The sequence below is a fragment of the Strix uralensis genome, chromosome 1, assembly GCF_047716275.1.
Source record: "Strix uralensis isolate ZFMK-TIS-50842 chromosome 1, bStrUra1, whole genome shotgun sequence".
NCBI classification, from domain to species: Eukaryota; Metazoa; Chordata; class Aves; order Strigiformes; family Strigidae; genus Strix; species Strix uralensis.
Window position 1 is genome coordinate 62850317 of NC_133972.1, and position 13753 is coordinate 62864069.

At 41.5% G+C, this 13753-nt stretch overlaps 1 protein-coding gene across 5 annotated transcripts in view; it reads right to left on the bottom strand.

Moving 5' to 3' along the window:
• Window positions 1–4724: 4724 nt before the first annotated feature.
• Window positions 4725–13753, bottom strand: part of DPP6 (dipeptidyl peptidase like 6) — a 565250-nt gene continuing 556221 nt past the window's right edge. For all 5 annotated transcript variants that reach the window (XM_074868891.1, XM_074868920.1, XM_074868910.1 and 2 more), the window contains exons 21-26: window positions 13038–13092; window positions 12022–12127; window positions 11136–11194; window positions 8635–8707; window positions 8462–8535; window positions 4725–6947 (exon numbers count right to left, since the gene is read on the bottom strand). In XM_074868891.1, coding sequence (XP_074724992.1) covers window positions 6801–6947; window positions 8462–8535; window positions 8635–8707; window positions 11136–11194; window positions 12022–12127; window positions 13038–13092 — 514 coding nt within the window. In that variant the 3' untranslated portion in view covers window positions 4725–6800. The remainder of the gene's footprint in view (window positions 6948–8461; window positions 8536–8634; window positions 8708–11135; window positions 11195–12021; window positions 12128–13037; window positions 13093–13753) is intronic.

Here is a 13753-nt window from a genome sequence, read left to right on the forward strand (position 1 = left end):
TGCTAGCTAGTAAATTTAAGATTATTGGTGTTAGGTTTGATTTTCTCATCTGCCTTTTGTGGACCTCTCTTAATGCACAGACTGAAAATGTCTGGGGTGGAAGGTCTCTATGTTTTTCATGGGCATAACCCTAACCGTATCAGGGGAGGGACTCCACCTCAGGATGGACTATCCCATTGCTGGGCTCTCTCTTATCTTTCCCCCTTCCTCTGCAACACTTTTTAATAGGTGGCAAACTTTTGGGTACATGCCAGACTCCTGTGATGGCTACATTGCCTCATGTAACGGCTACGTTGTTTTGATGAAGAAGGAGCCAAGTACAGGTAAAAGAGCATCCTGAATTTCCTGCTTTCTGTTCATCCAAATATGAATTTACAGGGAACAAAACTCAGCCAGAAACTATTGCAAAGGACTGCCCTGCTGAGCTCCTGAGTCTCCACACTCTTTTCCAGTGGTGTTTCAGAGCAGAACATGGAGCAGAGGATTTGCCTTGTCAAGTTTTGCTCTGGTTTGGTTTTCCAGGTGAAGGACTTACCCCACTTCAAGGTGCTCCTAGATGAGACGGTGGGAGCAGGTACTTGGGAGCTTGTGCAGGCTGGTTACCAATCCTCACTACAAATTACCTGTCCGTTCAAGTTACTGGAAATACTCAGCACAAACTACATTTCAGGACATTGAAAACAACTGTTGCAAAGACAGTGTAAGGCCTTTTTCAGCAAGGAAGAGAGCATTCACATCAGCTCCAAGAGTTGTTTCTTGCTTTAAAATGACCGAAAAGGTACATTTATTATGAAGGAAGGGAAAAAAATGAAGGAACCTTGCTATTCCACAGGAATACTGAATCTTTATTTACTTTTGTGCTTTCCTGGGGCCTCATTACATCTATATTTGCTTTTTACTCTTCTCTCTTGATCATGGAAATGGACATTTTGATTAAAGCTGTTATCCCAGTGAGGAGGCAGAATGTAGCTTCATTTAATATGAGGCTTTTAATGAATGTCTCGAAGCAAAAAAAAAGAAGAAAAAAATCAATTTTACAAAGGATTTTTGAATCTTCTCCTTCACAACTGCTGGCAGCACAACTGCTGTAGCAGAAATTGTTGCTTACAAAGGACATCAATTATTGTGGCCAAATAAAGGACCCAAGACCATTTGGCTGTGGGATGGGGAGAAGCTGGTTCCCCCATCCTGGGGCAGTTCCAAGACTGGGGTGTTGGAAACCTGTCCCCATGTGCCTCAGATCGGTGTGAGAGTGGCAGCAGGGGTAGTTTCTCCTCTCCCACTGGTACCTGTCCCCAGAGGTCCCTCCATTTTCCCTCTGTCCCCTTTGGAGTTGGTGAGTCAGGGTGATCCCAGATGAGGGTACTCAGAAAAAGGATGTCCTCAACCCTTCATTTCTTGAGCTGTGATGGAAAAGTCGGATGGTGTTTTAAGGTTGTTACAATCACACAAAAAAAAGTGCAGACAATAGTTGACTTTTGGGGCTTGTTTTGGAAATGAAAACTCTAGTTCTTCTCTAAACACCTGAGTGCCACACTGGGATGTTTTAAGAACAGACACAGGGTTACACCGGTGTTGTGACGTTGAGACAGTTGAAGATTTGCCTCCGTTTGCTTGCTTAGCAAAGACATTGGCAGCTGCTCCCAGAGAGCAGGATCATCACTTACCCAGTTTTCCTGTCATGCAGACTAGACATGTCCTTGTTTTCCCTTGGCTCTGCAGCCAAATTAGGTGAAAGATGTGAAAAAGGAGGGAAGACCAAAGTCTTGTTTCCACGTACATGCTTGCTCAGTGGCTTGTGTCACTGTGGAGGTGAGCTCCTGGCACCCGCTGTAAGCAATGGGTGATGTCTTTCTCAGGGCTGTTTCAAACTGATGGATTCTTCCAACAGCAGAGGCATGAGTCCCCCTGGCTTTTGGTGTCCCATCTGTCTGCAGCAGCTGCAGTGAGCAGTGGGAGGGTAACGTGGGATGCTTCACAACTTGGAACACCACAACTGGACACACTGACTGGCTACAGGCCTCTCTATGCTCATCCTATCCTTTGTCAAAACATGAATAGGAGACCATATTGTGATATTGTCTCCTATCCCTCCCAAACACCCCTGCTTTTCCCTCTGTGAGCTGCATGATTCTGCACTTACCACAGGCTGCAAGGTGGATGGAGGGCTGGCTGGCTGGTGGGAGTGGGGAGAGCCAGTCCAGCACATGTCTTCTTAGCAGGTGGCCTGCTGCAATAGGGAGGACAAGTAATTAATCTTTGGGGATCTTCTCTTCCTTATTCCTTCACAGCAAAAGAATAAGCACCAAGCGAAGGACTCTGGCCAAGTATGAATTAGCTATTAGAATAAAGAATTTATTTTGGTTATGGCTTATTGGGAGAACTCACCATGATGCTTTTATACTTGTCTCTTTCTAGTTTCCAAGGGGGTGCTGGGCTTGCTTTCAGACTGTAACCATGCTGAAAGGGGACAAGAAAGAAAGATGAAGGAGGAAGAAGAGACACGTCTTAGCAAGTGCCCTTAACTCTGCTCTGAGCCTCCAGCCTGGAGCTTAAGTTGGGAGAACAAAACAGAAATAAGCAAACAGCTGGCTCAGTAAGGGGCAATGATTAAGGAACTGGCAACTGAGATCTTAAGCTTTTTCTGTTACGTTTTCCATTTTTGCCTTTTCCTCTTTTGCAAATGGAAAGCAGATAAGAAGTTCAGGGAAGAATGAGCACCAAGTTGAGCCAGCATTTATCCAGAGCAAGGAAGAAGGTATCCTCAACACTCACAGAGGCATGGCTGGAAGCTTCACGGCAGCCCCAGGAAGGACTGCAGGGCAGATGTGCCCTATGACCTGGTATGCAAAGTTAAAACATGCTGTGCCTTACCTCTGTCAACCTGAGCAAGCTTTGGAAACACAACATGAGCATGACAGCAAAAGCACCTCTCCAGGTACCAGCACAGCTCCACGAGGGTACCAGCATCAGCCTCGTTCCTTTGGTCTCTCCTACTAGATACCCATTTTTCCCCGTTGCTAACAACTCTCCAGTGGTCTTCCCATGGGAATGGTTTTGTGAGCATCCCACATACTTTTTCTCCTTTATTCATTTTTTTTTCCTTCATACCCTTCAGAGATTTGGCATTTATTTGGCCCGAGCTCGTGGGCAGAGCTTGGATGGGTTTATATGCTCCATGCCTGAACCCATAGACCATTACAAACATGGCTGGCTGCCTGGCTTTGTTAATTAGCTACTAGCAATGCCTCATTTTTCCCTCTGTGATTTCCTTCTGAATTAGTAGGGCACTGCTCATTAGTTCTCTTCTGCTTTGGGATGCCACAGTTGAACATTATGGCATCCAGAAATGCCAGTTAGTTGAAAGTATAAGCTTGATTTGTTGGGACAATAAAAAAATATTAGTTACATTTAGGTAATTAAGTAAAATAACAGCAAAACTATTTTGTACTGGTACAATTTGCCTGCCCTGTACCAGTGCTCAAGCTTCTTGCTTCCTGATTTGTTGGCAACAAAGATTAGAGTAAGTGTCCACAACAGTTTCTTGGTTTTGCTGTGAAATATTAAATTTCTCTTCCTGTGAATCTGGTTCAGTCAAGTTGGTACCAGCTGATGGGCCACCACTCTGGACACTGATGTGGTGCAGTGAGCCAGCAGGTGCCGTTGGAAAGCATCTTTGTCATCCTTGTACTTCCAAGTGGCGACTTAGCTTCACAGCCTGGATACATGATTGTCTTTTAGGGTTAAAAGGTATTTTATGTCTTTATTAGGCCTAGAGACATGGATGTTTGTGCAGATTTAATTTTTTCCTGAAGTTATTGCTTGAGATGAAGAGGACAGTGTATTGTAGGGTACAGTCATAGCCAGAATTTTTAATTTGAACAAAACCCTCCATTTTCCCAGGAAATTTATGAAATGAAAGGATTCCCTTTCCAGGTGTAAAGAAGGTGTAGGAACATCCAGCTGATCTTGCACTCCACAACGTGCTGTTACAGACGACAGCTAGGGATGGCCCTAACTTGTCCCCCAGCTGTTTCATTCTGGGATAGTCACTCCTGTCTTCACAGCCAGAGGAGTAAAATGGGCACATATTAACACTGCTGCTTGTTCAAAGGAGGTGTCTGAGGATGGCACTGGCAGGTATATGGCTCTCCTCTTGGTTTGAAGGGAAACAAATATCTGAATTTGGGTGGGATGACTCCCTCCTCATTTGCCCCTTTCCTGATAGAGAATCATCTGCAAAAAATCTGCTACAGAACACTCAGTAAGTTTTAGTGCTTTGTTCCCACTTCATAACCCACAAGTGACCTTTGGGAAAAGGGACATTGGATGAAATGGCAAAAATCCCTTCGGTCAAGCTGTTGTGCCTGACTGATGTCCTCAGGATGCCTCTGTGCCAGGTCAGCAGGCAGAAAGGGAGGAAAGGTGCATTTTTACCAAAGACTAGAGGGTCATAGGGGTCTTCTCATGAACTGCTACTTTGGGATTGAACTCACTTTGTGGTACTTCATGTTTTCCTCAAAACAAGTCACCATTTACCATGGTGACACCATTTACCAAGGTTACAGGCAGACTAAATGGTGATGTGTATTCATTTATAAAGATTTGTTTTATTTTTTCTGATCTGCACCCTGGAGTTTGGGCTCAGTTCAACAGGAATAGCACTTCCAGCAATTTGATTTATTTAAGTACTTAACACTAAATAACAGCAGTAGCAACCAGGGTGGTAAAATAATGTTTTATTCCATGAATGAAGAAACACTACCATGCCACATCCTAAAGTTCTTTCTACAAAAGATTGTGGACAGAGCAGATTTTTACATTTCTCAGGTCAAGTTCATTTCAGGCTTTTGAGCCTGTTAAGTGTAGCAAAATCTGGACACGCAGCATTCTCATTGTCTATTTGGCATTTTGCCGGATAAAGCAGATTTATACCGTAGTTCTTGTTCACACAATGTCGATGCACTGTAAATTAAAGAAGATAATCAAAACCAAACTAGGTAATTTCTGTGGTTTATCAATATATTTTTCATGATGGTCAAAGTACAACCAACATTCAAAGCTTAAAATAAAGATAATAAAAAAGACACACTAAAAACCACAATGGAAACATCATCATTGCTGTCAGGATGTGAGTTTACCCACAGTACTATGTAAAAAGTAGAAATCGGTATTGACCTTCAAGCTGTCAAAACAAGAAAAGAAATTACATTAATTGTTATAATTCCAAGCTAGTACTTCTAAAGAGTCCTGATCAGCAAAGAAGTGTTATCGCATGCATGCTGAACACAAGACTAATATTGGATCGGGGACCTGACGAATAACTGACTTACATTCCTTTATATACAACAAAATGAAATATACAGTATTAATACTGGCTGTACATTTGGTCAGAATATTTTACAAGGAGCGACACTAGTCAAATTTCTTATGATGTGGTAAGTGGAAGTGACTGAAGGTTGGATTTCTTTCTGGGAGTTTCATGTTTTCACAAGAAGTTTTAAAAGCTGCTTTGCACTGCTATAATGAAGTGTTAGATATTTTAAAGCAAAAATGCTCCCATTTTTTTTCTTTTATGCTTAGCAAAACTAGTGCGAGCAGAAGAGATAATTAAACGTATTTGGAATGTGCTAATCATTGACCTGGAATAAAACTAAGCTGCAGACAGCATGTGCAATAAATGTCTGCACATTGGTTTTGTTTAAATGGCTTTATGAGATGATCTGCGAAGTATCTGGTACAAATTCCTGCTCCCATAGCCTCATCTAGCCTTTTTCCAACAGGCTGCCAACCAATTGTTCCAACACTAAACAAAGAAAAAAAAAATTGTGACTGTCGCATATTTTTCTGTAGTACAATAAAAATATCTCAATGTTAAGCTGATTTAGCTTATTTATGTGCATATTTTTCAAGGCTGCCAAAGAAAATACTCAATCTTGCAGGCAAAGGCTGTGCCAGGAACAGGAGAGTGAGATTTCCTTTGCTTTAGTCTAATAGATTTTTTTAACATCTGGGTACTTCAACCCTCATTGCCTCTTTTAGAGCCCTAAGGTCTAAAGTGAGTTGGTTAATTCAGTGTATGTTTTTTCCCCATCCAGAACAAGCTGAGAAGCTAATAAGGTAAGCATGAAACCCAATGAAAACAGAAGTAAAAGCTATGTAAAATTAAGAAACAATTACAGGAAGGAAAAAATCGGTGTAACTATAGTGATATTTTGTACAATTGAATTTGTGTGTTCTGTAGCAATGAGAAACCTTCTGAACATGGGAAAGAGCAGACAAATATGTATGAATCAGTATCTTTCAAAATAATTGTGCTATAATCTTTTCCATGTATTAGGTTAGATTTTTTCCTGCACAGTGTGACGCTAACTATAGTAACCTTAATATTGATGATGGATTTCACTGCTACCGCTTGGTTGCTTGAATGCAAAGAGACATTAAATCTTCCAGTCCTCAAAGCAGTTTCTTGGGGTGTTCCTTCAAGTTCAATGTCTTGCCACTGTCATGCTAGAAGTCACTTTGTGGCAAACAAAACCAAAAGAAAATAAAGGGGAAAAAAAAGAAAGAAAAAGAAGATGTTGGTTGTGATGGATTAATTTCAGACAGCAGTTTCTGCTGAGTTCACCATGCTGAATGTTCTTCCATTTAGGAAGGAGTTGCTGTCAAGTAAAGCAGATGAGCTGCTTTCAGTTTTCTTTAAATACATGCTAACAATGTAACATCTCTTTCTTCAGGAAAATGATCCAGTTGCATATTGTTAGATAGATCTGCCTTGTGCTTAGCACGGACAAGTAGGGTTAATCGTCGTCCTCCTCCTCTTTCAGTGGAGCTATTGGGAGTTTGTCCTGAACTTGGAAACATGCTACAAAAAAGTTGATGATGGAGTTGTACAAATGCTGCTCTAATGCTGCATTGCTAAAGTAATGGCTTTCATCAGGGTAAATCTGCAAAGAAACAAAGAAATACACACCATTAGGAGCTTAAAGTCTCAGGACTGACCACCTGTATCTGCCACTCGAGGTGGCCTGCAAACCCATAACTCCTCCTTGGCACTGCATGTCTTCCCATGGAGGCACATGAGGTCCAGGGTAATACAGGAACCACAGCACTCTCTGTGCAGACTTGCAACTTCCTTCAAAAGGAACTTTTCTGGGGATGGGTTTTCAACTTAATTTTATTCTGAACAAGTTCAGACTAAGCAGAACCAGACCATACTTAAAAATAACAACGCTTGCTCCCTGTGAAGACTGAAAAAAACCCCAGAGCAAATCTGTGGAGAGAAATGGCGTCAGGTTTTACTGACTAAAATAAGGGTTTTAAAGAAAAAATGTCATTAAGTAAAAAATTAAAATAAAGCTTACTGGAGAAGTAATTAAATAGAAAAAATGTGGGAAGCTAGAAATGTTTAAAGACAATAGGTAACTTTGCACATGTGGAAGGAATGTGAGAGGATCGTAATGGGTTGTCTAGACTGGGATATTGATGGGGGAAAAGACTTTCTAGGGCTGGATGCTTGCAGACAGAACTGAGGTGCTCTGAGTACCTTGATACAAGATGTAGATTCCTCCATTCAGTCCTCAACTAACCTTTGATGTGCATCAAGCCCATCTGTGCCTTCAGGCTCCAATGTATAACGCTTCTGCATTGGGGAATGTACAGGGGCACCTCAGTTATTATAGTGCTGACCAAATCTGTGACGGGCTCATTGTTAGGTCCTGTGTCTGTGCTCCAGTCTGTGTACCTGACTTTGAAGCATGATGGAGTGAGCATACCCATCACATGAAGCTCTGCAGAAATGCAGCCAGAGGGAGCTGGTATTCAGTAAATCAAGCATTAGCAGGACTTGGGCACTGCAACACAACCATCTATACTGTGAGCTGTAGCACAGCTCCTGGCATGGATTGAGCCTGGGCTAGTTGCAGTCTCCTGGTTGTGGCTTGGGATGTAGTAGAGGGTAGGGACCATCCCCATGGCTGGTGGATGCGTTCATTTAGGAAGCTTTAATAGCTTGGACATGGGCCATTCAGCAAACCAGAGATGTAATTCGGTGGAAAGGGGCTTTCTAGACCAGAGTATGTTGTTTGCAGTGGGTTGTCAAATTTAAGTGACATTTCTCTCCTTAACTTTTCTGGTTGATTTAATTTAGATCCCTGTTTCCCTGCAATTCATACCGAATTTGGCCTGTTGTTCCCAAAGAAAGTCAACAGGCATCAATTCCTTAGAGACATGTCTCTTGAAATCTAATTTACTGTAATTTAATAACTGTTCTACAACTGTCCAAACCAAAACAGTGGTATCAAATAAGCATGGGAGTATATAGAAACACATCATGTGCTGGTGCTATTTCTACTGCCAGGCTGTGTTTGCAGCTGGGTTTTCAAATCTTGTTTCATAACAGCAGTTTGAGTTCAAACTGGGAAATAACTGTTCAAATATGAAAAAAGGAAACATACTGTACCTGCAAGCTGTAATTAGCCTTTGCCCTAATTAGGTGTGTGATAAGGTCTGCAGTATGCTGAAAATGGATTTTTTCTGTAAAAACAGATTACAATCATTAAAGAGGCAAATTTAATTAAGAAAAATCAAAGCCAAATCAAACATATAATGAGCTCAAATGATGGGCTAACTTACCATCAGCAGTAGCATGAATGATCAAAAATGTCTGTTCCTTCAGTAATGAGACTCTGTGTGCTAATTTAGTGATCTGTGAAGGTAAAGGTTGCAATAAGATTAAAAATCTTGCTAGAAATTAGCAATTTATATGGAGAAAATAGAAACACTTAATTCCATTTGATACTTCATCACAAGGATAACAACCAGACACCAGTACAGCATATTCTCTTGGCTACTTGAATCAGTCTGGAGGTGAAATAGACCCCCACCCTTCCAGGCTCAGTATCAGCAGCAGGAAGAGGTCAGAGACCCTATTCTGTTCTGGTAACATTCACCAAAAGCCTGAACTGCAGAACACATTGAAAATGTCAAAGTGAATTTCCAGTGAATACAAAACACCGATGAAAAGTGTGCCCAGGTGCCTCTGCCTAAGAACTCTTTCGAGAACTGGAGTGACTTTGGTACGGTTTGAAAGCCAACCTCAATGAGCTTTGACAGCCCAGGGGAGTATCTGATACTATATTCAAGTGTCCACTGCTGAGAATGCCTTTGCCCCTAACTGTCTTTCAGATGCACAGGGGAAATACAAATCTGAGTGATGGCAAATGGTACTGGGTAAGAGAAATGAAGGACTTCTGCACTTTTTGCTGCATTATTCAGAAGAATGCAAGTCTCAAGGAGACTCCAAAAGACTCCAGAATAGTCTTGGAGTGGCAAAAGATATGTGTGTCTCAAATCACAGATGTTACTGCTTTATAGGGGGGGCAGGGAAGAATAGCTGTCTCAAATTCATGTTTCCTTCACTGTTTAAATGCATGTGCCCTAGCTCTGGTTTGCTTAAATGACAATGTTTTTTTTAGTTAAGACACCCTTACAATCCTATCTTTTACCTGTCTTCATCTTCCCACTCTCCTACGTGGTTTCGACAGAAAATAGACAAGTGCATCTCCAAGAGCATCAGGACCTTCCATGCCTGGCTATGGAGGTCAAATTAGCTGGCTAAAAACGGTGGCATGTATTATTAAGTTATGGTCACTGTCATTTTACATTACAGGTATGTGTATCTCTCTTTGTTTAAAAGATAAAGCAACCCTGAACATTAGAAGTGGCCCTGAGTATTTCCTTGGTGCTAGAGGCAAATTTTCAGAAATTTTGGTGGATGCAGGCCTGTTCTGGCTTTCTTGAAGCTCCACACTCTGTATGGACTTAGGCTGAGTTCTCTCATCCTCAGATTGTTGGCTGTGATGTTTAAGTCTCGTGATGGTGTAGGCACATATCTTGCACTCTGTTCTCCCCTATATGGCTCCTTCCTTTCTGCTCCTTCAGTTGTAACCTGCCACACAACAATACAGCTTTTTTGGAGTCTACATCAAGTCTTGAATTATGTGGCCTTCAAAAAAGTTCATGTCAGGTCCATCGGTTAGGAACAGTTCTTCTCCCTAAGCAACTCATGGTTCAACTGTGGCATGTATCACATGTGTATCAGTTAGGGTCCACACCCAGAACAGTGCCATGCTCTGCAGAGAGCTCAGGTGCTGTTACTAGCAGATAATCCCAAGTCAACCAAAAGTACCACTATTTGCTTAGGCCATCTTTTTAATGCACAGAGCATGTGACAACACAAAGCTCTCATTCTGGAATATTTTCCCTTGCTTTCACCTCTTCTGACCTGCCTTCAAATTTCTAAATGGATTAAGAGAGTTTGCAACAATCTAGAGATCATGAGTGCAAAATCCGAGAGACAATGAACTCAGTATTTAGATAGCCAGGAAGAGATTCCCCTGCAGGGGCACAGGGTGCAACCTGCCTTCTCTGTAAGAAAACAGTTTCAAACATTTGCTGCCTTCATGTCTTCTAGCTGAAGGCAAGGCTTAGTAAGCATTACAATGCTTTCTGTATAACAAATTTTGTTTGTGTGACTGTTCTTTATTAGGTTTTTCCTCCATGTAATTGAAGGAAAGAAGACATGAACCAACCAATCCTATCACACATATTAAACAATATCTTCATTAACTGGTGCCATGTCTGCTTTTCCATGTCCTGCTCAACTCTGGCACAGAGTTCTGCCTACCTGAAATATCACATCTGTGCTTGTATTGAAAAAGCCAAGAGAAGCTGAGCTTCACTTGACTTTGGGTCAAAAATTATACCTCAGAAAGAATCAAAGTGGCAAGACCGTTTGGATGAACTTTAAAGGAGGCTGTGACATTGTGTCCACTTGGGCACATGAGAGTCACTCAGCTTCAGCTCTTTCAATCTGTAAAACTGCAATAACTGTATTTACCCAATTTAGAGAGGCAGACATGAAGGTTAATCAATAAAAAACATATCCATCATTACTATTAACAACAACAAAGCAGTATGCAGGCTGAAGGACACCTTCCTGCCCTTTAAATATAGAGTTTTACTAGTGAGTGCATCTTGCATATCTTTTTTCCCTCCCCAAAAAAGAACACATTGAGGAAGAGTTAAAACCCTGTTCACATTTTATCAGGGAAATGCAGTGTCCATGCAGTTACCTCATATGCTCTGTTATCAATCCCATGCAAGCCCAAGTATCTTTCAGAAAAGGCTGAAGCTTGAAAAGGAAAAAAGAAAACATCTCTTTCAGTCATAAGTGAGTACACTGATGCTTCTGAGTCAAATACTGCAAATGCTAAAAAAGATCTTCTTTCTAACATTGTCTTAGTTATGCAGGACATATTTCTAAAAGTTTTTGAAAATGTACTAAGAATATGTACGATACTACAGTCTTTCATTACCACCATGTACTTACGGTTTCTAAATAAGTCACAGAAGACCCTTTTGGGTTTTTTTACCTAATGCAACCCAGATATGAGAGGAGAAGAGCACTATTGTGTTGTGTCATTTCTCCTTTCACATGGGATCATCTCCATCAACAGTCTACTGCAAGCTCCCGTTGGGCTCAGGGTTAACTTTCCTGGTAGTCCCCTGATTTTCACTGGCACTAAGTGCAAAAGCAACTGGTGTTCCTAAGAGAAAGGACCACCATGTGCAGCGGAGTATTGCCATCAGAGAGAGGATGAGGCAGGCAGGCTGGACCACAGCTCCCACGGATGGATGATTCAGGCAAAAAAGAAGCATGTTCAAGGCAGTGGTACAGGTTGGTGTCACAGGCTGGAGGTGTTTAGAGCCAATTCTCCTTTATTTACAAGGAGTGAGTAAGAGAAGTTATTTTATTACTCTGACCACCATGGTTGGTCCCCCTGGTGCCAGCAAAATTGCTCGAGTGGGATAAAAGGCTTTATAGCCAGTCCTAAGAACACACACATAACAAAACAGGCAAGATCTTGGGGAGGGAAGAGAAGATAACTGGAAAAGGTTAGGGCAGAAACATAATTTGCAGTCAGCAAGAGGGTCTGTGGGCTCTGGGATGGTGTTTACCATATAGTCTGAAGTCTGTCAGTGGGGAAAGAGCAGCTCCACAGGCGAACACCTGGTTCTCTTCACCGGCTGGAAGCATGTAAGTGCTCAGGTAGCCACCGTAATCCTGGAACACAAACGGGGCAGGGGCATCAGCAGTCCTGCCATGAGGTGCTGTTGCTTTTGGATACAGAAACAAGGCAGCTGAGACCTTGCAGAAAACTCTCAGCCATTATAGAGCCCATAATACCTTGCCCTGAAAAAACACGAAACAAGGGACATCTCCCTGGCTTTGGCAGATGTGGCTGAAGATGAGCTCTGTACTCACTGCACTCTCCTGAAGGCAGGAGGGTTGTATGCCCAAGGGCTTGCCTCTTTGCATCCCACTTTATGGCTGTTGGTCTAATCAGATATGTTACCTCTCCAGAATATTAACCCGGTCTTTCATTATTTAAAATGGACATTACAATTTCAGAGTCTGCCATCAGCCTGTTAACAATTTCCTGCAGAGATGCTGCTGTATGTACAGATCTCTTTGCCCACTCTAAGCCTGTATCTCCCACCACAAACAATTTCTATTCACGGGCCCATTCTCATTTCAAACACTCTGTACTTTGCAATTGCTGTTTCCCAACTAGGTGCACATTATGGTGCGAATCAGCCTCAGAAATCAATGCTGTTGTTGTACATTTGTACGACATAAGCTAGATCTACCTACATCCCCATAGACCTTAAGGGACAAGATGAAAATGAAATGAAAGTTTGCAAGGGGAAAAAATAATTATCTGACAGCATTTTTTCTGACAAATAGTCACTTTTTGTACTGGGAAGTAAATTTAAAAAAAAAAAAAAGACAAATACATTGATAAAATGAAAGCTTTCATCTTTAACATCTCTGAGCAAGAAGCAGTCTATCTCAAAAATAAATAATAATAAAGAAGTCACCACTGACATATTCAATAAATCAGGATTTAGCTCAGCTGCTTAGCCACATCAGCCAACTAGAACAGCACAGAGAAACAACGGGAAAACATTACCTTCCCAAACACACCGACTCGCATTTTATCAATGTAATGCTCCTTCAGCAGTGTCCTAGAACATGAGAGAGGAGAAACAATGGGTTAAAAATATTTTTCCCTTAGATATAGCAAACCTAGTGTGACTTTTATCAGCTTGAATTTGGGGTGGCCACAGAAAAATGGTGTAGACAATCTAAATTCACACTGCTACATGCTGCTTTCACATGAGTCTCTGATTTAATCTTGCAACCTGTTGTTGGATTTGACCAAGCAATGGCAAAAAATAACCTGCACTACCTCTGAAAGTCATAATAAAGCTCATGCTATTGCACTATTCTGATAGTGGTTTTAGCATGATTATGTGCAGAATAAATCTAATATGACAGGACTTAACATTTAGGGCTTTGCACTGTTTTTTCTGTTTTAAAAAGTTTAAGGGTTTAAAGATGGATTTTTTCCAACTACCAGAGCAGCAAAAATTTAATGTAGGAGCTGATATTGAAGCTTACTTGTTTGTAGCTGTATGACTGTACAGAGCTAAAAATAAATAGGCTTTGAACACGTGATACAGTGCTCTAATTTAGCTCTGTTTAAGGCTTGTTTTTCTCCCTCTGCACTGGCTGGCATGAGCTCTCTCTCACAATCCATCACTTGGTCACAACTGTATGACTACATTGTCCTTCCCTCCCATCTCCTTGCTCTACCTCACACACCACTAAAGCAGTCAGGACTAA